Genomic DNA, 24,896 nt, shown 5'->3' on the forward strand with positions numbered 1-24,896 from the left:
CATTCTGAACATTCACCACTAGGACGACATGGCCGACAGTAAGTCTTCCCTCCGTTTCATTGTTTGTTTGCGTTTTTCAGTCTGTTGGTGGTCTATGCAGGCGTCAAATATGAAGAAAAGCCTGACGTGGACATGTTGAAGGGTAATTACTCCCTTTCCTACCCTCCGCGCTTCCGTCACCCAGGAATCATCGAGCTCATGGTGCATCTTCCATTCTCGCACCATGCTTTCTCTGTCTCTTTGTTTCCAGCTAGCTAGCTCCTGTATTTCCGTGACGCGCGAGCCAGCTTAGTGCTTGACTCTGCCACCGCTGCCGATCCATCGCCTTGTCGAAGAGTGTGCGAGCCCACCTCGCGCCAGCTGACATCATTCTAGCATCCTGCTCACCCTTGTATTCTGTCCATTTTATTTTATAGCTGAACGTAGTGAGCGTCATCGCTCTTCAAGACATGAGGATAGGGACCGCGAGAGAGACAGGGATGGGCATCGTGACAGAGACCGGGGGGACAGGGACAGGGATCGCGAACGTCACGGCAGTAGACGCGACAGAGGCGAACGGCCCGAAAGAGGAGACCGTGATCGCGAGAGGGAACGGGATAGAGGAGATCGTGACCGTGAGCGCGAAAGATATGGACGTGGAAGAGGGGAAGAGCCACCCCGTCGCTCCCGGTACGAAGACGACCGTAGGCGCGAATTCTATGATGACCGCGGGGGCGGGGGTGGGGGCAGGGGTCGGGCGCCCGATGATGATCGTGGTGGAAGGCGTGGTCGACGTGGCGAAAGGGACGCAGGACCACCACCTGGTGGCGCCACACCTGAGCGCCGCTCTCCTACTCCACCGAACGCAGTGCCCTTATCGCAGCGCAAGAGGAAAGCCAGTGGATGGGATGTACATGCCCCAGGCTATGAACAGTACACTGCCATGCAGGCCAAGCAGACTGGTATGTCCTCATATTGTCCCGCTTTAGTTAGTGCTGACCATCATTCTCTGCGTACAGGCCTGTTCAATCTGCCCGGCGCGAATCGTACCCAAATTGCGCCTATCCTGAGTGCTCCCGGTTTGCCCCCTCCCATGCCTGTTCAGACCTTCGGTATGGGGATGGGCGTTAACCCTAACCTCTCTCGCCAATCCCGTCGTCTGTATATTGGGAGCATCACCCCGGATATCACTGAACAAAACCTTACCGACTTCTTCAACAGCAAGATGATCGAGATGAATATTGGAACGGGAGCGCCTGGTCCCCCGGTTCTGGCCGTACAGTGCAACTACGAAAAGAACTACGCCTTCGTCGAGGTAGGTTAGGTTGAGTCCTTTAACATAGAATACTTGATTGACGTTTGCGTTTCCTTTGTTCAGTTCCGTAGTGCAGAAGATGCAACAGCTGCCATGGCCTTTGATGGTATCATCTTCGTCAATGGACCTCTCAAAATCCGTAGGCCGAAGGACTATGGAGGCATGGAGATGCCCGCACCTCCCCTTCACGTTCCCGGTGTTGTATCCACGAATGTTCCAGACTCGCCTCACAAGATATTCGTTGGCGGTCTTCCGTCGTATCTCAACGAAGAGCAGGTCATGGAACTCTTAAAGAGTTTCGGTGACTTGAAGGCTTTCAACCTCGTTCGTGAGAACGGCAACGGTCCGTCAAAGGTCAGACACATCATTCTACCTCTCCTTCTCGCCCTTGCTGATATTGTCTTCATAACCTCAAGGGCTTCGCCTTCTTTGAGTATGTCGACCCCGAAGTCACAGACGTTGCTATCCAATCCCTCAGTGGCATGGAACTCGGCGATCGCTACCTTGTCGTCCAACGTGCCTCCGTTGGCGCTAAAGCCGGCCAACCAGGCATGCCGAATCTTCCCTACGACCAATTCCCCGAGATTCCCCGTCCAATCCTCCCCGCTGGTGCTTCCGACCTCTCCAGCGCAAACTCCCGTATTCTTCTCATGCTTAACATGGTCACCCCCGAAGATCTCATCGACGACTCTGAATACGCCGACCTGCTCGAGGATATCCGCGAAGAGGTGGCGAACTACGGCGACGTCGACGATGTGAGGATCCCGAGACCGGTGAGGAGGGACAGGGGGAGATGGTCTGCTGGTGAGGGCGCGAGTGCGCAGGATGCGCAGAGGGCTGACGAGGCGGCTGGGGTGGGCAGAGTCTACGTAAGGTATAAGGACGCGGAGGGGGCTGCGAAGGGGATGCAGGCGTTGGCGGGACGGTCGTTCGCGGGGAGGTCGATTATTGCGACCGTGTTGAGTGAGGATAGTCAGGTTACGCCACCGCTGGACTTGATATTCGCACCGCAGCCAGTGGCAGCACCCCCTTTGCCTGAGGCTGACAGTAATGAGTCGGCACTGAGCGCGGCTGCTTGAATATAGGGATTAGTGGCGAGGTTGTTGCCTGTGAAAGAGGAGAAAGGGGCAATGTAAATATTTGTGGGGCCGCTTCGGTACTTTTGTGTCTTGTCTGTGTTGCTTGATGTTGTCCTCCCTGGCCTTGGTACTCGAGTAATCTATCTTCTCTGCATTGCGTGTGAAAATAGGCAGTTTAGTACGAGGTGGTCCCTACATCAACCAAACTCAACGAAGCATGTGTGAGGATTTCATAGTTGAAGTTATAGAAGACTCCCCGACAACGATTATATACAAGGACGATATACTTATACATATAATACATAAGGCATTGGTATCTTCAGCACGGCGGCTCCCATGCGTTGCTCAGGCTATAGGTACCTCAGCAGTACTCTTTGGCCGGGAAGTCAGCCCGTTCTAAAAAGGCTGCATCAGACGGTTGAAGCAAATGACTGACGAGAGCGGACACACCTCTTCGTAGACTTTCTCGATCCAGAACATGTTTGCTATAGAATCCGCTGCGTCGAACCAATGCTGGGGTGTCCTTCCTCGAAGTTTGTCCATGAAAGCTTCGAACTGGTATCGATACCTGTATTTCATCCGAGACAAAGTCAGTAATCTCTGATGGGCTGGACTCGAAAGCCAATGAAAGCATCTGCTTGATCAGATGGAAAAACTCACGTCGTCCATCCCGGAGTTCCATAGACCTTCTCCGTCCTACTCTTCCCATCCTTCCCTTTAATCGTGAGAGAATGATACACCCAGGGAAACACGAAGTTCGTGAGCTCAACCTCTCCCTCCTCACACACCACCCTCCCAAACACAACTGGCCTTATCCTCGGTAGAAGCCCGAACGGGCCCCACCCCGGAAGTCTAAAATGAGAGTCAATCCTTCCCTCGATCTCCCGACCTCCTTCACTGGCACTAGGAAATATAAGTTTGGCACTAGCACCTAAGTCGATCTTTGGAAACTTGGAATTCGTGTCTGCTGTGGCGCTGGCGACTCTGATAGGGTCGGCAGAAGCGAGATAGCGAGCGAAGGACATTGCGTAACAGCCACAGTCCATGAGCGAACCGCCGCCGAGATCGTAGGAGAGACGGATATCATTGTCTTTGATCACGCCAGAGGGCAGGGTGAGGGCGGTGTGGATGCTTTTAATGGGGCCGAGGGAGCCGCTGGCGACAATTTCTTTGATGCGTTGCGCGGCTGGGTGGAATCTTGTTGGCGATATTTGACGCATGAGATCCATGAGTTAATTCAGGTATTGTAGGGAGGCTTGGAAGTATCACAGTTGGCTAAAGGGCTGTACACACCGATAGTGGAAAGCCTCGAGGAGAACAAGGCCTTTCTTGTCGGCGAGCTCGAACATCTTGCGAGTCTCTTCTGCAGTGTCGGCACTTGGCTTCTCGAGCAAGACATGTTTGCCTGCTGCGAGAGCTTTCATGGTCCACTCATAATGAAGACCGTTTGGCAGCTACCATAACATAAATTATTTGGGTGTTATCACATGAAAACGCGTCGTAAACTGACTCACTGGGTTGTACACAACATCAACCTCTGGATCATCCAGCAACTCTGTGCCCTCGTGTGAGTAGTCAAGATGGGCAGTGTGACCATAGCGCACGTACTCTGATACGCTCCATCACCACCATACGCCTTCGGTATACTCCATTTCTTAGCGAAGTCATCCGCACGAGTCTGGTCTCTAGCAGCCACAGCATAGAGAACCGCGTCGGGATGATTCTTGACGGGACGTATGATGGCGATGGGTGCTATGTTAGCTGCACCCAAGATACCGAACTTCAACCCATTTGGGGATGGCGCTTCGGAGGGGTTGAAAGCCTGTTAGATGTTCCGTAGATCAGCCCATCCGCGAGAACGTCTTGGAGATGAAAATGTTCAGTGATTGCTACGTACGAGACTGATCCTCCGGTAGAAACCAAGTATAGAGGCCATAGGTAGTTAGTTGTGCGATATCCCTACCTCAAAATGCCCGGAGGAGGTCTTTATAGGTGTGTCTGACAATCAGTGTGGGCTCTGTTAGCGAGAGAATCTCCCACATGATATCATAATGGACGAAATGGACAGCACAAGCTTCGTCGGTTGCATGGTGAGAGCGTACTGTACCCCACCCAACCTAAACCGTGTCATCGGGCTGCCCATATCGGGGTTGCCATCCACAGGCCCGGGCCGCGTTCGCTTGGGTGACCTTTTCTTGCTCGCCCACATCGTGTCCGTTGATCTCAACGCTTTTATGTTCTTGCAAGTTTTTGACCATGGACGAATACTGTGCTGTGGATTCCCGGTACCTCGAGCGGATATGGTCTGATCATTGTGTTCTACCTACAGGCCATACCATCGGGCAAGTGAAACGGCAGATGCCGGATGAGATCCATTCCGGCCACCTGGCGCACACACTTCGGCATCCGTTCCTTGCAGTGTCGGCCAAGTGGCTTGCGTGTCCGCTCTGCTCGCCGTTCGACGCGTTCCGCTCCTGCGCAGACCCGATGCCGCCCTATGACTTGGCCTGTGCCTTCAAGCCGAGGCAGACGCCTCATCACGGCCTTGTGCATTGAGAAATGATATAAACACACCTTCAACATCTACCTCGAGTCGTCGAAACCAGCACTCCTTCAATCTCACGTCACCACATCATCGTATCACTCTAAACATGCGTCCATTCTTCTACGGTGCTACTCCCGGCGGTCCGTCCATGCCACACATGGGTTACCACCATTACTACCGCGGCGGTCGTGGACGTCCCCTCCGACTCTTTTGGTTCGCCATCGGTGCTGTATCCGCCGTCGCGTGGATCAACCACAGAGAGAAGAAGGCTATCACCGCAGCGAACTCGAATGGAAGTCCATGGGAGGCTCAACCGCAAGGTGGACAAGGGTGGGGACATGGGTTTGGGCACGGACATGGACATGGACGAGGAAGGAAATGGGATCGTGAGGAGGCAGATTCGGGATCTAGGATGGATTATGGTGGTCAGAGGCCGATGGAGAGCAGTGGACCAGTCGCCGCGCCAGCCCCTGCGCCATCGCATCAGGCCCCTGTGGCGCCTGCTCCAGTTGCGCCGCCTATGCAAAGCGAAGCTATACAGCCCCAGGCGGACCAAAGATGGGTTGACGACAGGGAGAAGGTCAAGGAGATTGCTCGACAGGCCTCCGAAACCGTACGTTTGTTTCCTTACCTATCTATTGAGCTCTTGCTCACACGAGATCACCGAATATCTACAACGATGTTTCCAGATGTCCGAGCTATCCGAAGCGACTCTCGATTCCATGTTAGCGGGACTTCAAAGTCTCAAGAACGTGAGTAGTACTTCCGCGTTTTGCTGTACTCGTCACTGAGCCAGTATCTGTCTCCAGCGCATGGCTGAACGTCGTGCCACTCAGGAGCAGCAGACCCCGCAAGAGCAACAGCCTGCTGCTCAGAGTCCCCCACCACCTCCAACTCCCAGGCATTGGGTTTAGAGGTTCTTACCATTCTATTTTATTCATCATATCGGACTCGCCAGATTTCGGCTGTCTCCGTACAGGCCTCCATATATTTTCTCCCCATGTATAATGATCAAACAATTCCTTGTTTCTCCTCCTTTCTTTGTGTCCTTCGATGTATCATCACCCACTAGCTCTCCTTCCATAATTTATCCCATTTTATCGTCCTCCCCGAAAGATGCTCTCTGGTGAGCGCGCGCGCATTCATTACGTGGGCCGATGTACTGGGCGAATCGTTCCGAACAAGTTCATTCAAATCATCGCTTGGCCAGGTCCTGTATTGTCTCGGACAGGGGGAACCTCGAATTGGGCCCAGCGACAATTATATTGCACGAGGCTCCGCTCGGATTCAGATCAGAATTGGTTTTAGGTTCGTTGTTCCCCTTCCATCAACTTGATTTCTCAACAGTCCCTCTAAATATGCTTGCCCTAGGGTCCTGCGGCGATGTTCGATTGGAGGCCTGGATCTACGTTCCTCCCCATTTCGCTCCGTTCAGGACAAAATTCCGCTCCGCTATTCTTCAAACACTGAGGCCCAACGACTACCATCTCCTTAGGTATCTCTGAGAAGTTTGGCGTGTGAAGCTTTTCCCAGGATAGTTGGACAAGACGAGATACACCGAGACTTTGATGACAACATCCACCATAGGGCTTAGGAATGACGATGACGGCGAGTATAGCGCGTGAGAGCAGAGTTTGAGTTGGTCAACATAATACGAGTCAACTGCAGTTTGTTGTCAGCTACGTGGACTTCGTGGACAATGGGCCCTTCTCGTTAGGAATCAACGATTAGGAATTATTCCGGAGTTCGTTCCGGTACAAGTGTAAGTGTGGTCTATCTGTGGGGCTTCTCGAGCATGCTAAGTACTACTAAGAAGCAGGTACAATTGTCGGCTCAGTGTCCGTTGGCTTTCCACCGCCTGCTTTGCCGTGAGGAACTTGTCAGTGCACGAAGATTCTTCCAGATCACTTATAAGGTTGCCGTCCGTGCACATCAGAAGTAATATTTACCGACCCTGGCCTCCATCTCTCATAAAGTCGGACGCGCACAACTGAGCTCTCTACCTGTCACTACCGACCCATGTCGATCCTCTTTGACGCTATTCTGGTGCTGACTTCACTTCCCGTGCTACTCGTCCTCTTTGTTCTCTTCCGAGTCGCCAGGCAGTACGTCAGGCAGGCTTCCCTCCACAATATCCCTGGACCTCCGCCAGATTCGCTTTTCACTGGTACGTGGCTAGTCTTTTCTTCCCCTACTGGAGTTACAGAGCTGAAATTGGAATGATTTGACGATAGGTAACTTAAAGACATTGTTCGGCTTAGATTCCTGGGGTTTTCACGCTCGTATTGCGAAGTCGTATGGAGGTGTAATCCGGATCTGGGGTTTCCTTGGAGTGAGCCGTACAATTTTGCTCTCATGATCTCGATGCACCCTGCCCCATTCAAGACCTCACCTCGATCTTTTCTTCACCCAGGATACACTATTGTATATCAGGGACCCCAAGGCACTATATCATATTCTCATCAAGGAGCAATATGTATTCGAAGAAACAGATATGTTCATCAAGTGAGCCACCTGCGCAACCGTAGCGGACCATGCATTGCTGACGGCGAGGTCCAGAACGAGCGCGGCAACATTTGGAATGGGACTGCTGAGTACTCTTGGGGAGCATCATCGTCGCCAGAGAAAACTTCTCAACCCTGTCTTCTCCATCAAACACATGCGCTACATGATCCCTATCTTCTATAGAATATCCCATCAGGCGAGCAGCCCCTTCGCTTCAATAGATTATGCTACATGGTGTAACTCAAATATTCTTTCTTAGTTAACCGACGTGTTGAAGAAGAAGATAGTTCAAGCTGATGGTACGGCGGAGATCGATGCCTTAGATTGGAATACTCGCGTTGCGCTCGAGCTCGTCGCTCAGGGAGGCTTGGGCCACTCGTTCAACAGTCTCGACGAACATTCCGAGAGCCCCTATACCACTGCTTTGAAAAGTTTCGTGTAAGTGCAAGTACTCCCAAACTGCGCCCCTCAAACCTCATTATCCTCAAACACTATAGACCTTCCCTCACGAGGCTGAACCTTTGGCGACAGTTGTACCCGTGGGTGGCTAATCTCGGTACCCCGGCTCTACGACGGTGGGTCGGTCAAAATCTTCCTATGCCGGACCTCAACCGGTTGGTGTATTTGACGGATGTCATATACGAGACGTCGAAGATGATATTCAACGCGAAGAAGGCAGCATTGGAGAAGGGTGATGACGCTGTTGTGCTACAGATTGGAGAGGGGCGAGACATTATGAGTGTTCTGAGTGAGCATTCTTTGAAACATTTTGTGCCTGATTTATCATATTGACGAACTTTTTCCTTGTGCTCCCCAGTGAAAGCAAATATGGAGGCCGACGAGAAGGACCGTCTACCCGAGATCGAACTCCTAGGCCAGATGTCGTACGTCTCTATGTTTCTAATCTTTCATCTAACCGAGAACTGACAAACACACATTAGAACACTTACCTTCGCGGCTATGGATACGACCTCCTCAGCTCTGTCCCGGATACTACACCTTCTGTCCATGAACCCAGAGGTTCAAGATCGCCTGCGTGAAGAGTTGATTAATGCCCGGAAAGAAATTGAAGGTGACTTTGATTACGATACGCTCATGGGACTGCCATACCTCGAGGCAGTCTGTCGCGAGACTCTTCGCATGTAAGAAATATGCATACGACCTCTTACTCATTCATATTCTGACATGATCATAGGTATCCTCCCGTCACTCAGATTTTGCGCACGTAAGTCGAGAGCAACGCACACACGTCCTCTTCGCCGTTTCGCAGAAGTATTGAGGTGACATGCTACAGGACCCGCAAGGATACCATACTTCCATTGGGAACGCCATTATCTGTCAAAGGAAACACAGTTTCGGAGCTCTTCATACCTTCCAATACGACCATCAGCATAGGCATCAAAACCGTGAACACTTCTCCAGAGCTGTGGGGCCCTGATGCGGGCAAATGGAACCCTGAGAGGTGGCTTTCGCCTTTGCCCGAGAGCGTCACGAATGCTGGTATCCCTGGGGTGTACGCAAATACGTACGTGTGCATTGGTTCTGAATCGTGTCCGCGTATATCGTGTTTATAACAGTTGCTCATTTGATTCAGCTTGACTTTCCTTGGTGGCGGACGTGCATGCATGTGAGTTCGATGTCCTCCAGTCGAAACGTTATGCTGGTCTGATCACGGAATACTCTCAGCGGCTTCAAGTTCTCTGAATTGGAGATGAGTACGTGACTAGCCTTTCGGTTCCACAAATTTTCGCTGATTCGGTATCACTTTGTCAGAGGTGGTCCTCTCCCTTCTAGTGACGAACTTCCGGTACTCGCCATCCAAGAAGACCGTCGAGTGGAAGTCTACCAACATTGCCACACCGATGGTGGACGGAAAACCCTCACTGCCGCTCCTCATGTCGCGGATATAGATTTCTGAGTGGCAAGGGAGCCTGACGTGAGTTGCGGGATTGAGATGCAGTGGGTAGTGTGGAAGTTGGAAGGATGAAAAGTGGTTCCCGGGAGAGGGTGCTTGTGTCCTGTGTATTATAGCATGGTCAGACTGCCAAAGAACGGGCAGCGGGCTCCAAAGGCTTGGCTTCAGCCCAATCAAGTTCCTGGCTCTTTGCTCTGAGATTACCACCCTCGCCGGCTTGCAGTTTGGCTTGATAAGAACCCAGTTGCTCTACATGTTCATCTTATCACTCATCCGGCCTGGCCATGATATGATTGGTTATCAAACAAGAGGTGCTACGATATATACGACACTGGCAGTGAGGCTTAACCATGGTTAAAGCACAGAGACTATCAAGTTCGTAAGTAGCTGTAACGATTTATCGGTAACAAAAACTGACCACTAACATGAACGTCTAGTTAACTAAATGATTAATACGAGCTAAAGGGAGAAACAAAAAAACGCTAAATATGTACAACAAGGAAATCATAAGCGCCGGAACTGTGGCCGTCATCTGACTCCGCCTGACTTCTTGCCATCACCCTCTCAGGCCATCGAGCTCAACGGCCACTTGAATATTCAGTGTCAGTACTTCAAGTTCATTCTTTTTACGTAGTCTTTTGTCTTGCTGAAGCTCTCATTTGGGCTATCTGAAATCTAGATGGACACTATCGAGGACGAGAAATACATCTTCACCCAATCCTCGTCTCCTGTCCACGGCAAGGTCTCTCGAACACCCACAACGCCTGGGCAATTAATCCTTCGGCCCTCATCTGGACAACACGTCAACGATCTTTCACTTCATGATTTCCTCGAATTCTTCATCGCGACCCGACACATCGCACTCCATCTCCAATCCAGCACATCCGTCCATCGTGTCGCCATGGCGTGCGACGGAATCGAAGTCCAACTCATACCTCTGCACGGAATCGGCGAAGAGTGGCAACCCATACTTCACGGCGAGAAGGTGTGGTATGATCCCTGGCCGGGGTGGTTCACCACAAAGAACGGACCGACGGCGACGCCTGAAAGTCTCGTCGCCACACAAACACAGATCACGGCGGTTTCTGATCTACAACAGCCCTATGACCTATCCTTCTACGACAATGAGACTGGTGCAGATGTTTCTAAGCCTTCTACGGAAGACATAAGCCTCTTTGCACGTCTCGTACGCGGCGAACTCGAGCAGTGGCGTGTTTGGGAGTCACCTTCCCACGTCGCGTGGCTCACCCCGTTCGCGAACACGCGGGGGTTCACGGTCCTCGTCCCGAGGAGGCATTTATCGTCGGATGTGTTTGGTGGGCTTGCAGAGGACGAGTATAAGGGTTTATTGGAGGTCACTTGGGAGGTTATGGGAGTGTTGAGGAAAGCGTTCGCTGGTGGTGCGGAGGAGAGAGTCAGGGTGGCGATATTCTTCGAGGGGTTCGAGATCGATTATACCCATGTGAAGTTACTTCCGGCGATCGTGCGCGATGGAGAGGTTCCAGGGAGTGGATACGGAGGGAAGGAGTTCAACGCAGAATATTATGAAGTGTATCCTGGCTTCATTACGACGCAGAGGGGCCCTCCGGCATCTAATCAGGAGGAGGTGGTTTCGTTTGCGGGGAAGATGAGGCAGGCCTTGCGCGTAGAAGTGTAGTCCATTTGAGCCGTTTATGCCCGAGTTTTTTATGCATGTGATCTGTATGTAGCGACTGTGGTAGAGTTGTGCGCCACATTGATGTGGATGCTTCCAGGGCCACACATCTCGAAGCGCACACTATTCCCACGCATAGACACTCGATCAAACAACGTTAACTTGAACTCGGACTTCACAAGTTCACCTTAACGCGATTCGACAGCAGAATACGGCGATCTTCTACGTGCTCGGGATAATACGTTATGTATCGTAACGCTCAAGCGGGCCCGTCACGGCCTGCACAACATGCAACGAATGACCTAGCATTGGATTCCATGTCTGCTCTACTCCACGCACCGCTGACCGATCTCACAGCTCTGTCCCAAACACTCTTTCTGTCCCTCTCACCACCACAATCCAAACCTCCACCACCTCCTCCAATATCAGCCTTCATTGAGTGTGACTATGCTTTGGCTCAGGCCGTACAGATGGCAAGAACACACCAGGCGAAGCAGCGAAGGATAGAGGAGCTGAAGAGGGAGGTCATGGGGCTGGATGAACGGTGGAGGGATATTGTGGAAGAGCTAGAGAATGGGAGAAGAGATTTAGAGGATACCATCAGGGAAGGGGATGAGAGGATGAAGGGAATTGAGAAGGCGAAGGACGGTGTGTTCATTTCTATTCTACTTGGCCATGCCCAACGGAAGGCTGAATGCCTTGGAATATAGCTGCGATACCATACACGGAATTGCTGGCATATGCACAAAGTCTTAGTTCATTCACTTCCGCACCCCCAAACATGCCCGACCTAGCCCTTCCTGGCCAACCACCCCCACCATTGTTCTTCCCTCCTTTCCCCAACGAGGAGAGAATGCGCAGAGGCCGACTAAATGCAGAGGCCCCCCTTGGTCCGCTCGGGGAGACTCACTCCGTTGGCAGACGTATGCTCCCATCTACGTTTTATTTTCTGTTATCTGTGTCTGAATTGGTGATTGTTTTGACGTAGTGCCAGAACCTGAACGAACACCGTCGCCACCCCCTGAGCAACGCCTTCCAACGTCTTACCGCCCACCTCTACCACCTCAGCAGATATTTGATCTGGATCTGGACTTGAATCCAGATCTATGATGATGCTGGCTTTCTCCTTCTCTCTCAGCAAATTATGTGATGCATGAAACAGTTTGGTGCCTGTGTGCCCCACAATAGTGGCTGTATGTAGATGTACACATAATTGGTATTACAATTTCCAAAAATACCCCAGACATTCAGAGAGTCCTCTATCGTTACAGTCATTGAAGAGATGCGTATAAGGAACAGTTTATTCTTTCACCGTGGTCACCGTATGTCCATCATCTTGATTCCCTCAGACCACTCACGAGTCACAACGAAACCTACCTATCGTCCCCAGGTCCATGGGCTTTGTTGAGCCCCCTGACGTCTAACCAGTTCCTCGAAGTTTGTGTCGCGTGTGTTGCTCGAGTCCAATACGTGAGAGTCGCCGCCGATAGGTTCGCCACATTCGGGGCAGAACGAACGCTGCATGGCTCCACCACACTAGGGAACAAAGGAGATCAGCTCACCGACACTCTTTTTTTCTACGCGACTTGAATGTACATACCTCGGTGATGACGAATGTATGCCCATTGCGGCATTTGTAGAAGTGGCCGGTGTGAGCTGGTGAAAAGCGGCAAGAATCCGTCAAAATGCTACGCTATAGACATAACACAGGAGACTTACAGAAGTCAAGAGCACGGATAATGGACATCTTCTCGTCCAAGGAAACCGACTGATAAAACGTACTATCGCGCACAGAGCCCAGTACCAAGCTCCACTCTTGCAATATCACTTCAGCCGTTTCCGAGAAGTTCTCTCGGAGCCAGTCATGGTCATCGGGACCACTCCCTCGGCTTTTGATGTGGTCGTCCTCTACCTGCCTAGCATAATCCTTCGCAGCAGCATGCTTCTCCTCACCTTTCTCTACCAAGCTAGATCTGGCCTCAGTCAGGACACCCCTCTCGCGAGACATCTCCACGTCGAGTTTGAACAGTTCTAGCTCGGATCGCATCAGGTAGAGTGCCGTCTTGGTGACCTGTCGGCGAGACTCCGAGTTCTTTGCAATACGAAGGGCGATCTCGGCATCTTGGGTGCATGACCGCAATAGGAACTCGATATATATCGCCCATACGGTCCGTTGCTGAGTCGGATACTCCTCCTTCTTTTGACTGACGGCTCGAAGCCAGGTCATGGCCAGATCGGCGAGGGTAAATCGGATGGTCAATGTGGACCAGAAAGCCTCCACGACGAAGCGTTTGTCTGCTCGAGGTTGGGGCTGACCGATCCTGATACGAGCCATGCGCATGGCATGCTCCTGAGGTTGACGTGGCGCAGTGCTCGGGTCCTCGAGGGCAAGTTCCATCTCCTGCTCGTGAAGCGTATGGAAAGCGGCCTCCCATGCGCTGACGTGCGCGGAACGAGTAGACGCCACCTTCGAGGCCATCTCGTACGCTCGTAGAAGATGATCGATGGCCTGACGCCAAGCTCCGTCGACGCGATTGTCTACGCCGTGGTAGTGAGCTTTTCCTGGAATGATGGCGTCGAGGGGTACAGGAGTTTCTCGCGTGGCCCGCAGAAGTTTCTCGCGCTCCTTCTTTGTCTTCTTCAGGGTTTGTGCAGTAACTTTAGAACCAGAGATGCGGAGAGATGAGGCGCGGGCTTTGACCTTGGCCTCAGCCTCGACCTTGGACGATATCGTTGCCTCTGTATCGACTGCGTCGAGTATGAGCGTCATCTGTGAGGCCACATTGCGCTCGATGATGTCTAGAATTTGATCCAAATGTTAACAGCTACTACTGACCCTTGAGATAAAAATGCACGTACCCAGATCAGCGCGCTTGAAAATGCGGCCGTAGCGAGGGCATGTGATAGCAGCTCTGCAGGTTGGGCAGACGGGAGGTGCACGGAAGCCGAAAGGTGGCTCTTTGCATTGGGTCCATTTACCCTCAGTACCCTCGCGATCGTAGTAGTCGCTCATGCCGCAGTGTCCATCAAGTGTCTCGACCGTGAACGTATGCCGACAGTTGGGGATCGTTATTAGCAGCTCGTCCAATGTTTCTTCATCTGGACTGACTTCGGCCAAGGTACGTTGCATAATGAAGTCGACGACGCTGTTCTGGTCGTCAGGAGAGGCACATAATGGGCATTTCATGATATCACAAGGCTCGCCACAAACTGCAGTAATCCGTTAGTGGAGTCATACGGACTGGCGATGAGTACACGTACCTGAGGGGCAGCGGTGTCCGCATTTGAGGATCTTCTTGCAGTGCTGGTCGCAAGGAAGACGAGCGCAGACCTAAGTGGTGTCTGAGCTACGGTGCATTTGGGTTACGAGAGACGATACATACCGAGCCACATGGTACTGGGCAGGTGTGATGCGGACAATTCCTACAGAAGCGAGCCACAATGAGGGGCCTGAGTACATTGATCATGTCAGAAATTGATGCGTACCATATACACTTCCCTTGACAGGGTGCACAAGGAGCGGAGCAGGGCAGACGACATTTTGCATGCACACAAACCTGGCGACAAGGTGCCTTGCACATTTTCGAATGCTCGTGATCGCTCGAGCATGGATTCTGGCAGAGATGTTGGCAGTAGAGCGCCTTTTGACAGCTGTGTTGGCAGTGTTCCACTCTACCGATCCGGCCATCTTCTCCAACCGTGTTCTTCGACTGACATGCACTACAGGTGTTACGGCATGTTCTTCCACAACATGTCATGATCCCACCGCACTGGGCCACGCAGGTGTAGCTAGATGCATCGTCCGAGCATCTCATCACGGCAGAATGTTCACAGCGAAGAAGCGACTTCTCCACCACAACATTGCAAACTACTTCGTCGAGGCTATCCAACATGTGGCTAGGTCGACTCATCAGCGACAAAAAAACAAAAAGAACATTGGATGTTCAATGAGAAACATACCAAGGAATCCCGTCTGTGATATGACCGCATGGAAGCTCGACTTGCGAAACTGGGTAGCGGCAATCGCCACACTGCGTGGCACACGGCTTATTGCATGGGTGGCCTCTAGGACAAAGCCTCCGACAAGATTCGGTGCATTGAACGGCGACATGACGCGGATCGTCGGAATGACACTGTACGTGTATGTTTAGCAACTGCAGTAGAAATGAGAAGATGAAAAGTACCTTGAAGGGACAGAGATGACCGCATTGAAGCCGAGTACCACAAGGTTCCAAACAGCCACCTGTCGATTAGTAGCATCAGATGTAGTCCTGAGAGATACAAAGAGTTTATTCTTACCATCGGGAGCTATGCGAGGGAGCTTGCCAGGACTGGAGATGTACTGTACAGTCCCGGGATGATTCGGGCAAGAAACGGGCAATGCGTCTCCAACAGCCTCTTTCGCTTCCAGCTCCTCAATGATGGAGCGCCACATCCGGCTTCTGGACGACAGGTTAGGGGCATTACCAAGGATTATCAGTCCTTCCTTCGCCCGAGAAACGGCCACTATTGAAAAGACCATCAGGACATCAGAGTTTATTCACTGCGGACATTGTTCAGCCATACCATTCGTGCGATTCTCAGACTATGGTGTGTATTTCAGTCAAACATATCGGATATCCCGAGTGTGAAAAGATTCACCTTCAAAAATCCGATGTTCCCTCGTCTGGCTGCTCCTTGTGCCGCAACGTCCGCCTCGTCATCCATTGCACCAGAGTTCCGGACCAAAGACAGGATTACGATCTGTGAATGGCGTGAACAGACTGTGATCCTAGTTGATTGCGAGGCTACTGACCTTAGCTTCCTCCCCTTGATAATTGTCGATAGTACGAAGGCGGACCTATCATGGATCAACTTAGAAAACTGGGATAGCGGACATAGAACTGAGAGCGGTAACGTACGCGTCGCGAGATTTGGACTTGTTCCACGTTAGTGAAGGAGGTCCCGTCATCTTCTTTCTCGTCCTCGTGCTCTTCAAGTGCAGCCTTATCTCGCTCGTCGATGACTACAGTAACTTGACCTGAAAGAGCGTCACGGAGCTTGGAGAGCTGACCCAGATATGCAGCAAGAACGACAATGTCTCCATCCTCGGAGTAGCATCCTTGTCTGATACATTGTTTTAGTTCAGGTAATCATCGGACGTGAAGAAACTACAAACCGAAGCAGATAGAGAACGATGTCCTTGATCATGTCGACCTATACGAGATGGATGGGAAGATGTGAATAAATTATTGCAGTGAGATACAGCTTGAGACACACCTCAAACATATTGAACTTGCTGGCGGACTCCTCACCACCTCCGTTCTCGCGATGGTTATGAGTAAAAAAGAAGACATTCTTCTCGAAGCCACGGACATGAGGATAATGATGTACGAGCTCGTGGTCAATGAGCTGAGGATACAGCGTGTGTCTATAATGCCAGCCTCTTAGACTTCGATGCTGGAGACCTTCTGGATGAATTTTGCGCACCTGATAAGATTCGAAATATCGGGTCGCATTCGTCTTTGAACGTTGATTAGCGACATCGGCATCCCGCTCGAAGCAAGCCTTTCCATGAGTGAACGATCGAACTTGTAGAGCTGTTCGCCCTTCCTCGAATCCACCGAGAGTCCTTGAAAATATATTGTTCACTGATATGAATAGCATGGGTTCTAGAAGAAAGGAACTGACCATAATTTGCGATGGTAGGGCGGAGCTGGAGAGGATCACCAATGAGAATGAGATGCTCAACCGAAGGGACAAGGGAGCCCAAGACATGAGCCTCTAGGACTTGTCCGGCTTCTTCAACAAGCATCACACGAGGGGAGATACCCTGAGACGAGAATTCAGCACCGATTCGGAGTATACAGGGAGGACTGTCGCAGTATTACCTTGAGGAGAGCAGTCAACTTAGCAGCACCTGTTAGATCATAATATCAGCAGACGTTTTTGATAGTATATAGCAGAAGTACGCGTACCCGTTGTCGTACACCCAATGATGTCGACTTGCGAAAGGAGCTGTCGTCGGCACTATATTGCAACACTTAGTTTCTAATATAACCGGTGATCACACAAGATATAATGATTCGTACCTCATTTTTACCCTCATCATAACTCTGTTGAGCTGCAGCATGTTGATCCCGTAATCTCTTGAAGTCATCCATCCCTTGAGTGAAGGAGTCAGAGCGGACAGTGGCCTCCCAGTGAGCATGCAGTCGGTCACGTTCGATATACGACATGCTCCACGGAGAATCTGTGTCTAGGAGCAGATCGAGTGACCGATTTCTAGTCGGAACCTCAGGAACCTCGTCCAGGCCAATCGCTTTGAAGAAAGCGCCCACATCGCGGATATCATCAATACTGAGGAAGTGCTGTGTTGACTCATGGGATTTGGCATCGGAATCGTCGGAGTCGTTGGGTAGTTCGAAAGGTCTGGAAACGGGAGCAGGTGCAAGAGTGTGAGGTGGTTCTTGGGGAGAAGACTGTTTGATATCCGTTATTTCATCTAGGAAACTCTTCATCCAAAGTGGTTGCTCTTCATCGTCATCACTATCCGACTCAAGGCCATCTTCGTCTCCTGGGTGCTCATTATTGGCGTTTGACGAAACGAGAATATCGTAACGGTTCGTATTGGCAGGTGGATGGGATGGCGCTGCCACTTTTGGTAGTGGGGGTGGAGTCGAGGGACGTGGCGTTCGCAAGAAATCAAGATCGCGACCATGCCGCCAATACGTGTAGATTGAATTGCCTTGTACGCTCCCGCGCCCGCGAGGTCCAACATCATGCCACTGCCCATTCTCACCGTCGGCCTGGGATGTGAGACTTCTGAGGGTAGCAATCCAGGCCGGAGGGTTGACAAGAGGATAGTACGGCTCAGGCTGCGTCAGGTCAAGGTATCCAATAATGTCTTCTGGATCGACGCTTGTCTTCAAAAGTTTGCGCATGTGGGTTGCAATCTCATTCTCAATGGTCTTCAAGGCGCGATGACGCTGAGAAAACGAGCGGTCGAGAGACGAGCGGCTGGTGACCATTTCCTTGGCCTCGATGGAATATTGGGAGACTCGCTCGTCGGCAGAACGCGAGCCCAGGCGAACGATGTTGTTTGTGATCTTGGCATCCAGGACGGAGGCGAGCATATGATCTAAGGCATGGTTCGTGAAAGCGATCATGAGTATTGGGCCAATCTTGTTCGCGAGAAGAACACGCAGAAGCTCGACTCCCGTGTAGCTCTGTAAAGTGAACGATGCATCAGCACTTCATATGTGAGATGATAATGAACTACACTGGCCTTCCCTGTCCCTGGAGGCCTGTTATGAAAACCACACATTGAGTGTACATGCCATCAAATCCGCCGTGTCTTAGACGTACCCCTGTATCATAGCAATCTCCCTGGTCAAGGCATCGACAATTGAATCGGCCTGGCTATCGTCAAGACGGCTACCATCTCGAAGAGCTTGACGGGCGAAGTTCACCGATGAAGAGTCAGAAACTGACATGCGAAGGTCAGAGTGTGCATCTATGTCGACGAATAAGGAGGACAGGTTGTATTGGAACCCCGGAGTTGTCGCGTAAACAGGGGGGTCAACCTTGAAGTTGGTGTAGAAGCCTGGCGGTCGGAGAGGAAGATAACGAGAAAATGGGACAGTTTCAGGCTCTCTGCGGAGAGCCTCCAAGAATGGGCGTATGGCTTCGAAGAGTACGGGTGCCTCAACAAGCAGCTTGATTTCGCCTGGCGGACGTGTGGCTTGCTTGACCGAATGTAGAATTCGAATCTCGACCTCTGGGTCGAAGAAGGCGACGCGGACTGTGATCCGGTCTGGAGAAGACTTTGAAGACTCGACGACGTCCCGTACAGAGGTCGCAAGTGTGCCAAGGTGGACCGTGATGTCCTGTCCACGCTTCCATACCAACGCCACGAGTCCACCTTGCATGAGCCGTTTGCCAGAGTTCGCCTCCCAGAACCCTGCCCTGACCTTTGACTGTGGGGACCGAGCGCGACCGGGAGGTGTGTCGAATGTCAGGGTTGCAGTGATACCGCGGCGGTCAGGAAGGAGAGAGTTGAAGATAACGTCCGTGTAGATATTGAACATGATGCTGTCCTGGCTGTCCGCATGTCCCTTATACTTGCCGCCTTTATTTTCGCGCAAAGCAGCTAGCTGGGTCCTTTTCATTCCGGGAACACGTAGGTCATCCAGAACGAGTTGGACCGAACTCCGAAGAGGAGCGCTGTGAGGACAACGTCAGACGATTGACACCTGATATTATATGGAACGTACGTTAGTTCTTCCCGTAAGAGCCGGAATTGAACATCGAGGAGCCTTTGCATGCTGTCGGGAGCATGGGGGTGAGGTGCGTCATAGAGATTTGCGGGAAGGTACGGCGGGATGCGAGAGACTAGCTCTTCATGTGTGGGAGCCGTACGGATGTCGTCGATATTGACGAAGTCGTTATCATGTCGTGGACTGTGTGATGTCGAGTTAGAAGGTCAAAACTAGCGGGACAAACAATAAAACACGTACCCTTGTAGTCTTTCAGTCCCCGGACCCTCGTACGTGTGTCTCAGTGCAGCTATCAATCCTTCGCTTGTAGCGGACTTGACAGCAGACTGTGATGCAGCCGCCCGCTGGGATTTCGTTCGTTTACGTTCTGCAGCATCCTCATCACGCTTGACGATGGCCATCACACGGTCTATCTTGAGCCTCAACTGGCCCGTGACATGATCTTGGACGGCTCGGGAGAGGTCTTTGAATGAGTTGTCGAAGGACGACGGGTCAGTCTCCACTGACTTTATCCAAGTATCGATCCACTGTTCTGTATGTGCTGCTAGAGGCCCGAGGCGAGGGTATATCTGAATGGCGTTCTTGTAGCGGGTGACACATCTGGAAATACAGAGGAAAGGTCGAGATTAGATATTACGCAACGTGTACGGCGTGCAACTGGATGATTCACTCATAAAGAAGACTGGTGAGAGAAAAGAAAACCTGATTTCCTGAAGGAACCTTGGCGGCGGTGAAAACAGGATCACGAAACGACTTTGCGGCCATGATCTTCTCCATGCTCGTCTCTACGACATCTGCGAACTTGTCTAGATTATCCAGTATGCAGAGAAACAATGCGCTGTGGCCGGCAGCAGCGGGAACTGTGTTAGGGAGCGATTGAGTATTGAAAGAGTGTGCCCACTTTGTTTGCTGTCCAAGAGTGCTCTTGACGACGAATTGGGAGGATAGATACTGGTTCTCCTTAGCTACAATGTCGAAGATACATGTCTCAAAAAGTAGTGGCATACCTTGAGAAGTTGTACATAGCCTCGCTGAAATGACAGAACATTCCTACTATTGCCTGCGGCAGTGCTTACAGATGGCCAATTGACGATATCTCTGATCCTTGACAATCCGTTGTCCTATAATATATGAGATAAGTGAGAGTCATATTTTCCAATAATCCAACCTACTGAGGCAATCTTGACGAGGAGCTCCTGAAAACACGGATCAGCTCCCGCACACAGACAAAGAGATGGTGTGTGGTCTTACTTGTCCCTGTTCAGAGGTCTGTAGAATGACGATGCATAATTAGGTTCTAGCCTCTGGCCTGAAAATACAGGAGATAATGTGACATACCCAAGCTGTGTTCGAAACATTGGCGCTACTTAAGCACGTCAAGAAAGAGTAGATGATAGATGGTGCATTGAATCTGAAGTCATCCTTGAGTAGCTTATGTAATTGAAAAAAGGCCTGCCCAGGAGTATGGGATATATCCGCATCGAAAAAGATGTCAGTTCCAACGCCGGAGACTTTTGCGAGCCCCGCCTCGGTCAGGAAGGGAGTGACGAGGTCGACGGCCGTCGCACGGGTCTCAGATGGATCAGGATGTGCATCTCGACAGTTGGTCCCGAAGTCGCAACGCCCTTTTCCGACCCAGAATTTGCAGACCCTCTGAGGTGGAGGTGGCCTTTGTGGTCTTGGGCTCGCTGAGCTTGGGCCCCTGTTTGGCGACGACGAACCGGGAGACGGGGAGGGTGCTGATGAGCCTGTGTGTTCAAAGGTGCAGCCTTCGCCGCGTCGACAACCTTGTGGTGTGTTGTAAAATCTACAGACTTTGGGAGGCATGATAGTGATGTAGTGGTGGACGAAGGGAGAAGAGAGCGAGAAAGGCAATGGGTTGTGGGCGTCAGCATTTTATCGTAATTACGGTGGCGTTAGGTGGCGGCTTGCTATTCGAAGAACTTTCTGGTAGCAGTTCCACACGAGGCGAACGCACCCTACATATGCATATGAGCCGTAACAAAAGCCTAGACCAGACAGCTCTGATATACGAAGCAGTTGAGGAGCAGCTAAGATGGCACATCGTGAGATGTCACTGGAGAAATAGGCAATGGGCTCTTCATATCAAACTCATCACCAAAAAAGAGATTATGCAGAACATACCTGATTATATAGCGAACAAGCTTTTGAAGCAGCGAGTGTGTATATGCCTGCAATCAAACGTGGGGAACAGGACGGGTTTCTCTTGGAATCCAGTCGAGAAGCAGCATCTACATGTCGCCCTTGTCCGGGCGTTCTCACAACTCTGCCTACTGAAATGATGTGCTTGCGAAATCACAGTGTCAGCTCCGTAAGGTTAACGATACAAGCCGGAAGGTAGCGAGCATGCTATCAGGTCGGAGTTTTGGAGTTGAGAAACAAGGTTGGATAGCTAGATCATGCTTGTCAGAAACGCGACGGAAATAAAGCACGAAGCTACACACTCAAATGATTGCACAAGGCCCGTCGAATCTCTTCACACTCCGAAATTCACACAGAGTACAAGGTAAGAAGATGAAGTAATTATCGCACGCAACCCAGCGAATAGAATAGTCCCACGACATTTCCTGATGCCCATCCGTCCCAGTAACTCCTTCATCGGTTATAGCCCTTCAAGGCCACTAACAAGACCCAAAGCGTCCTTCTCCTTGAGATACTTATGCGCCTTCCCCAACATCCACACCGTGAATGAGAACTTGAAATTAGGGTATGAGATGGCGCAGCTCTTGTTGAAGACGCCTTCAATAGCTTCTTGAGGCCATGAACCGTCCTACAGTGTCAAAGTGAAGTAATTGAATGGGTGAGACGAAAGGATGCATGAAGATAAGATAAGAATAGATGGAAGTGGCGTACGGGCAGTTGACGCTTCATGACCAGCCGGACGGCCTCCGCTATGGGCTTTGCCTTGGGGAATTTTGCGTATATGAGCGCCATAGCGGCCCAACACGTCTGTACGACCTGCGTGTTTTCGTGCTCGACCCACGCCGCGGTCTCGCAGGTCTATGGACACAGATTTAGCCCTTCGAATTCGTTGAACGACCTCATAACACGTAGAAATCTTACCTTCCAACTCTCGCCCCACCCACCATCCGCCCTCTGTTTCCCAATCAACCAGTCACATGCTTTTTTCGCATACTTACTTGTCTCATACGTCTCCCCGACAAGGCTTAACGACTCCAACGCGAACATTGTCGCATACGTGAAACAGATGCCCCATGAGCCGAACCACCCGCCCTCGGGATATTGAGCGTTGTGGAGGAATACGATCGCACGTTGTATAGTGGTAGATATTTCGGCGGAACGGTAAGAGGGGTAGGACTGGCGGAAGATGGAGAGGGAGGTGATAACGGATGTTGTACATTCGGGATAAGCGTATTCGATCATGATGTTGCCTGTGAAGAAATAGTAGGTTTCAACATTCTAAAAAATAGAAGCGTAAAGACTCACCGAAGACCTCGGCAGCGTTGAGTTGTTCGAGCCAGCTGGGCCCACGGATGAGCTCGTAGCTGGCAAAACCACCACTCGGGTTCTGCATAGTAAGCAGTGTGTCCACGGCATCAAATAATCGACGATCAGAAACCAATTTCGGCGTGAAGCTAGATATGCTATTGGTCAGTGCGGGAATAAACCACTGAGAAGAAAGAATGCGTACTCGAGGTGATTCTGCAGGTACAAAACCGATTTCAACCCCTCACCTGTGCAATCGCTGACCGTGTACCCTTGTTCCTTCGTACTGAACGGCCAAGCACCCTTCGTCCGATGCCTATTACTCGTCTCAAGATGCTTCGGATCCTCTGTCATTTGACACTCCTCCAACCACTTCAACGCCGCCACGAGACTATCCTTATTCTCCTCTTCCTTCGCCAACCCTGTCTCGACTAACGCCTGCGTCATAAACCCGATGTCCCACAACTGACTCCCGTTCGTTCCACACATCATCATTCCCTCTCCATTGATCCACATAAAATCCTTCCTTTTGATATCGTGCATCTTGTACGCATGCGACTCGGGTCCTTCCGCATGGAAGCGCGCGACGAGGTTCATCATCTTCGAGACTGGGCCGAGGGTCTGGTACGTCGTGTTTTCGTCTTCGAGGACGATGAGCTTGTAAGCTTCGGCGATGCCGGCACGGCGGACAGGTGGAATTGAGCATGGTTCGTAGAGTTTGAGGATGATATTAAGGAAATCGAAGATGGTGCTATGTGGGGCGTAAACGTCTATTGGGCTAACGTTGTTGCATTGTGCAGGCCAGTCGATGGATTCGTAGGGTTGTGTGTAGAGTTCCTGCAGAAGATGCGATCAGTGAGGCCTAACAGAATGGAGGGAGATGCTGATTACCTGGCGTAGAGACCGGATGAGGTCGTTCTCCTCGGCCTTGAAATGCACGTTTGACAAGTAGGCCATAGGGATATAGACAGTACGAACGTGAATCCACCATCTCCATGGGTGGAAAGGAACCCATTTAGGGAGCAGTCTAGAGACCGGCAGATGTAGCCCGTCTGTCTATAAAGAGAGGGTAACGCACTCACAAAATCTCAGTTGGAACCGGGTTATTGCCTTCCCACTCATATACGTTGAGGACCGAAAGCCAGAATTTTCCCCAGGAAGGCGACGCGACCGCGCCCCCTACTCAGGATGTGAGAGACGGTCCCTTAGAATCTCGCAGTTTGAAGTGCCACATACCGAACTTGTGGAGTGTAGCTCTCGCTTTCACCATTGCAGGATGTTCCGCGGAGACACCAAGTAATCGCAGCGCAGTATAATTCATGGCTGTACCGAACACTGTAGATTCGCCTTCGATGTGCCTTCACCAACATAACAATACACGCGTCACTATACTCTCCGGTTCCCAAGAAGAATAGGAAAGAATTCCACTCACAAACCCCAGCCACCATCATCGGGGTGTGCACGGTTGAGAACATAGCGGATCATCTCCAGTCTCTCCACCTCGAGGAATGTCATTCCGGACACGTATGAACCAATGACGAGACCAGGTAGTAGAAACATTGGGCCTCCGTATTCGCCTGCCCAATGCCCGTCTGGTGATTGAAGATGCTTGTAGAAGGTGTATCCATTCCGAGCGGCATCTAATGGTGTGTTGGCTTTAGGTAGTGGTGGGTAGTTCTATGTTGAACCCATATGTTTGATTGTGGAAACCGTAAAATGACTGAAGGAGACGCACCAAGGGTATCCCAAGGAAGTACTTGTCCCTATCCGTCTGCGGTTGCGCTTCATTATCCTCGTCAGTTTGAAGGTAGTCCCATATATGGCTTCCATCGGTCGTATTCCGCAATCTCCAGCGTGAGTAGTCGGTGAATGGCTCCTTTGGGGAGTCAGGAACATTAAGCGGGGACCAGTTCGACATCTTCGCCGTTCAGTAGAACAGGTCGGTGGAGAAGCGAGCAGCGTGGGGGTATAACTATGTAGGTTTCGTCAGGTATATATATAATTTTGACCGAAGCGTCTGAAATGGCCTGATTCCTACGGGATGACTTGATTTCAGCCTTGTTCATTGGATTGATATTCACCGCACCGTAAGCAAGATGAGCGCTGGGTGCTTTTGACTCTCTGACCCCGTAGAACAATATTCAGCTTTAAACATGGTCACCACGTCCACTCTGCGAC

At 51.2% G+C, this 24,896-nt stretch overlaps 8 protein-coding genes across 8 annotated transcripts; 5 read left to right on the forward strand and 3 right to left on the reverse strand.

Moving 5' to 3' along the window:
* Positions 1 to 943: 943 nt before the first annotated feature.
* On the forward strand, positions 944 to 2,373 carry STEHIDRAFT_57258 (uncharacterized protein; the record flags this gene model as incomplete). Its single annotated transcript, XM_007303900.1, has 4 exons — positions 944 to 1,294; positions 1,358 to 1,648; positions 1,711 to 2,067; positions 2,119 to 2,373. The coding sequence occupies 4 exons, from the start codon at positions 944 to 946 to the stop codon at positions 2,371 to 2,373; spliced, it is 1,254 nt and encodes a 417-aa protein (XP_007303962.1).
* Positions 2,374 to 2,598: 225 nt separating this feature from the next.
* On the reverse strand, positions 2,599 to 4,442 carry STEHIDRAFT_147321 (NAD-P-binding protein). Its single transcript, XM_007304420.1, has 7 exons — positions 4,271 to 4,442; positions 3,982 to 4,195; positions 3,888 to 3,928; positions 3,667 to 3,827; positions 3,034 to 3,570; positions 2,824 to 2,941; positions 2,599 to 2,769 (listed from the first exon to the last, which is right to left on the reverse strand). Exons 1-7 carry the CDS (start codon positions 4,307 to 4,309, stop codon positions 2,719 to 2,721), a joined length of 1,161 nt encoding a protein of 386 aa, XP_007304482.1. The 5' UTR covers positions 4,310 to 4,442; the 3' UTR covers positions 2,599 to 2,718.
* Positions 4,443 to 5,024: 582 nt separating this feature from the next.
* Positions 5,025 to 5,832, forward strand: STEHIDRAFT_111279 (uncharacterized protein; the record flags this gene model as incomplete). The annotated part of the gene is made up of 3 exons (XM_007304421.1): positions 5,025 to 5,531; positions 5,608 to 5,670; positions 5,728 to 5,832. The coding sequence occupies 3 exons, from the start codon at positions 5,025 to 5,027 to the stop codon at positions 5,830 to 5,832; spliced, it is 675 nt and encodes a 224-aa protein (XP_007304483.1).
* Positions 5,833 to 6,937: 1,105 nt separating this feature from the next.
* STEHIDRAFT_131410 (cytochrome P450) lies at positions 6,938 to 9,333 on the forward strand (the record flags this gene model as incomplete). The annotated part of the gene is made up of 13 exons (XM_007304422.1): positions 6,938 to 7,085; positions 7,153 to 7,250; positions 7,332 to 7,423; positions 7,478 to 7,619; positions 7,683 to 7,861; positions 7,921 to 8,171; positions 8,241 to 8,307; positions 8,365 to 8,565; positions 8,619 to 8,648; positions 8,718 to 8,948; positions 9,018 to 9,050; positions 9,110 to 9,138; positions 9,197 to 9,333. 13 exons carry the CDS (start codon positions 6,938 to 6,940, stop codon positions 9,331 to 9,333), a joined length of 1,638 nt encoding a protein of 545 aa, XP_007304484.1.
* A 572-nt stretch (positions 9,334 to 9,905) lies between these two features.
* Positions 9,906 to 11,094, forward strand: STEHIDRAFT_147323 (uncharacterized protein). Its single transcript, XM_007304423.1, has 2 exons — positions 9,906 to 9,940; positions 10,018 to 11,094. Exon 2 carries the CDS (start codon positions 10,018 to 10,020, stop codon positions 10,993 to 10,995), a length of 978 nt encoding a protein of 325 aa, XP_007304485.1. The 5' UTR covers positions 9,906 to 9,940; the 3' UTR covers positions 10,996 to 11,094.
* A 215-nt stretch (positions 11,095 to 11,309) lies between these two features.
* On the forward strand, positions 11,310 to 12,102 carry STEHIDRAFT_57424 (uncharacterized protein; the record flags this gene model as incomplete). The annotated part of the gene is made up of 3 exons (XM_007303917.1): positions 11,310 to 11,640; positions 11,703 to 11,915; positions 11,987 to 12,102. 3 exons carry the CDS (start codon positions 11,310 to 11,312, stop codon positions 12,100 to 12,102), a joined length of 660 nt encoding a protein of 219 aa, XP_007303979.1.
* Positions 12,103 to 12,232: 130 nt separating this feature from the next.
* On the reverse strand, positions 12,233 to 21,077 carry STEHIDRAFT_147325 (uncharacterized protein; the record flags this gene model as incomplete). Its single annotated transcript, XM_007304424.1, has 31 exons — positions 12,233 to 12,528; positions 12,593 to 12,648; positions 12,712 to 13,791; positions 13,852 to 14,202; positions 14,254 to 14,323; positions 14,376 to 14,415; positions 14,479 to 14,889; positions 14,953 to 15,125; positions 15,177 to 15,235; positions 15,292 to 15,498; positions 15,559 to 15,577; positions 15,634 to 15,735; positions 15,788 to 15,832; positions 15,894 to 16,098; positions 16,151 to 16,188; positions 16,252 to 16,402; positions 16,462 to 16,603; positions 16,663 to 16,804; positions 16,863 to 16,891; positions 16,950 to 17,001; positions 17,064 to 18,200; positions 18,260 to 18,278; positions 18,340 to 19,197; positions 19,248 to 19,433; positions 19,491 to 19,850; positions 19,921 to 20,088; positions 20,152 to 20,201; positions 20,258 to 20,371; positions 20,423 to 20,446; positions 20,502 to 20,519; positions 20,589 to 21,077. 31 exons carry the CDS (start codon positions 21,075 to 21,077, stop codon positions 12,370 to 12,372), a joined length of 6,954 nt encoding a protein of 2,317 aa, XP_007304486.1. The 3' UTR covers positions 12,233 to 12,369.
* Positions 21,078 to 21,873: 796 nt separating this feature from the next.
* STEHIDRAFT_57720 (terpene synthase) lies at positions 21,874 to 24,636 on the reverse strand (the record flags this gene model as incomplete). The annotated part of the gene is made up of 10 exons (XM_007303946.1): positions 21,874 to 22,041; positions 22,125 to 22,271; positions 22,335 to 22,663; positions 22,719 to 22,867; positions 22,924 to 23,555; positions 23,610 to 23,745; positions 23,801 to 23,900; positions 23,955 to 24,076; positions 24,151 to 24,395; positions 24,454 to 24,636. 10 exons carry the CDS (start codon positions 24,634 to 24,636, stop codon positions 21,874 to 21,876), a joined length of 2,211 nt encoding a protein of 736 aa, XP_007304008.1.
* Between the last annotated feature and the right edge of the window lie 260 nt (positions 24,637 to 24,896).

Source organism: Stereum hirsutum (genome assembly GCF_000264905.1).
Source record: "Stereum hirsutum FP-91666 SS1 unplaced genomic scaffold STEHIscaffold_7, whole genome shotgun sequence".
NCBI lineage: Eukaryota > Fungi > Basidiomycota > Agaricomycetes > Russulales > Stereaceae > Stereum > Stereum hirsutum.